The following is a 1,365-nucleotide window of genomic DNA, read 5'->3' as shown; positions in this document are numbered from 1 at the left end:
CCCCCCCCCCCCGCTGACCTCTCACGAAGTCCAGGGCCAGGGCCACCAGGAGGCAGAGCCAGGGGCCGCAGGGCCCCCGGGGAACCGCTGCCGCGCGCCCCGCCATCCCGGCGCACATCCTTCCCGCGGAGGGCGGGGACTAGGCGGGCGGCTCAGGTGGCCCCCGCGCGCCCGGCATCTCCCGCGCCCGCTCCGCGCCGCCCCGACCCGGCCGGCTGGATCCCCGCCGCCGCCCGCCCGGCCGCCTGCCCGCGGCCGCAGCTCCCAGACAATGGAGCGGGAGCCGGAGCAGGAGGGTGGGAGGGAGCGAGCGCGGCACATGGGCAGCCCCTCCGCCCCGCCGGGTCCTAGTGCCCTACGGATCGCAAGCCCCGAGCGCCCCCGTGCTTGAGGTCTGGAAGAAGGCCGCTTCCCCGGGGACTGACCCGCCTAAGAGAGCCTCCAGGCGTTCTGCTGGCTCCCTCTCGGAAGCTACTGCCCAGGGAGGACACAGCCACTTCCTCTGCCTCACGCCCGCCCCACAAGCAACTCACCTGTAAAGGCATCTGACGCCTGAATCGGAACTGGAATTCGGGGATATGGGGAAACGAACCGCAGGGGCGGAAAGGCGAAGAAAGGGGCCAGAAAGGGCCAGGTGACAATCACCTGGGCCTGCCCTGACAGAGCTCTGGGCCACTCCTGTGGAGGAAGGTCTCAGGTGCAGACAGCTCGAGTTTCATGCCCAGCCCCGTCCCTGGGACAGACCCATGGGCCTAGGAAAGGTGACGGCCCCTCTGCTCCTGAGGGAAGTCCTGCCACCCAGGTCCTGGCCTCCTGGCCCAGCCTTGCCTACCACGCAGTTCCAGAGGTCAAAACTGGGGCACCTGGCTGCGAATTAGCATCTCGGTGGCAATTCAAAAAGAAAACAAAACCTACACCTGGGCCCCTCTACGAAACAATTGATATAACCTATTGGCCGGATTGAGAACCATAGTGCAGGAAACTCCCATCTGTTGAGGGAAGGAGGGAGGGCAGGCAAACCTCCTGGCTGACCACGGGCCAGCCTTTCATACTTTCGCACACAATGGGGGAAGGGGTACCTTCCTTGCTCCCCTCCACAGACACACTACTCCAACAGTGCGGGTCAGTTCTGGGAGTTTTGTAAAGGGGGCATGATTTCCTCATTCCTCACGCTCCAGGAGGGAAGGGTACCTGGTGCCAGCCTTCTGTTTTGCTTCCCCCTCCTCCCTCCCTTTCTACCAGCTTCACATTGCCCCTGCAGGGAGAAGTCAAGAAAACTGAGCCGCTCCGCAGAAATGGATTTAGCTGCGGGGAGAAATGAAAGCCATCCAGACTTTGAGTAAATACATTTTATATGGAACGAGA

The 1,365-nt window shown here is 63.5% G+C and overlaps 1 protein-coding gene across 2 annotated transcripts in view; it reads right to left on the bottom strand.

Moving 5' to 3' along the window:
• Nucleotides 1-155, bottom strand: part of TMEM132A (transmembrane protein 132A) — an 11,988-nt gene extending 11,833 nt beyond the window's left edge. For both annotated transcript variants that reach the window (XM_040639177.1, XM_040639178.1), the window contains exon 1: nucleotides 19-155. In XM_040639177.1, the coding sequence (XP_040495111.1) occupies nucleotides 19-118 (100 nt within the window). In that variant the 5' untranslated portion in view covers nucleotides 119-155. The remainder of the gene's footprint in view (nucleotides 1-18) is intronic.
• Between the last annotated feature and the right edge of the window lie 1,210 nt (nucleotides 156-1,365).

The sequence above is a fragment of the Ursus maritimus genome, unplaced genomic scaffold, assembly GCF_017311325.1.
Source record: "Ursus maritimus isolate PB19 unplaced genomic scaffold, ASM1731132v1 scaffold_23, whole genome shotgun sequence".
Taxonomy (NCBI): Eukaryota; Metazoa; Chordata; class Mammalia; order Carnivora; family Ursidae; genus Ursus; species Ursus maritimus.
This window is presented reverse-complemented; position numbering and strand designations above follow the sequence as displayed.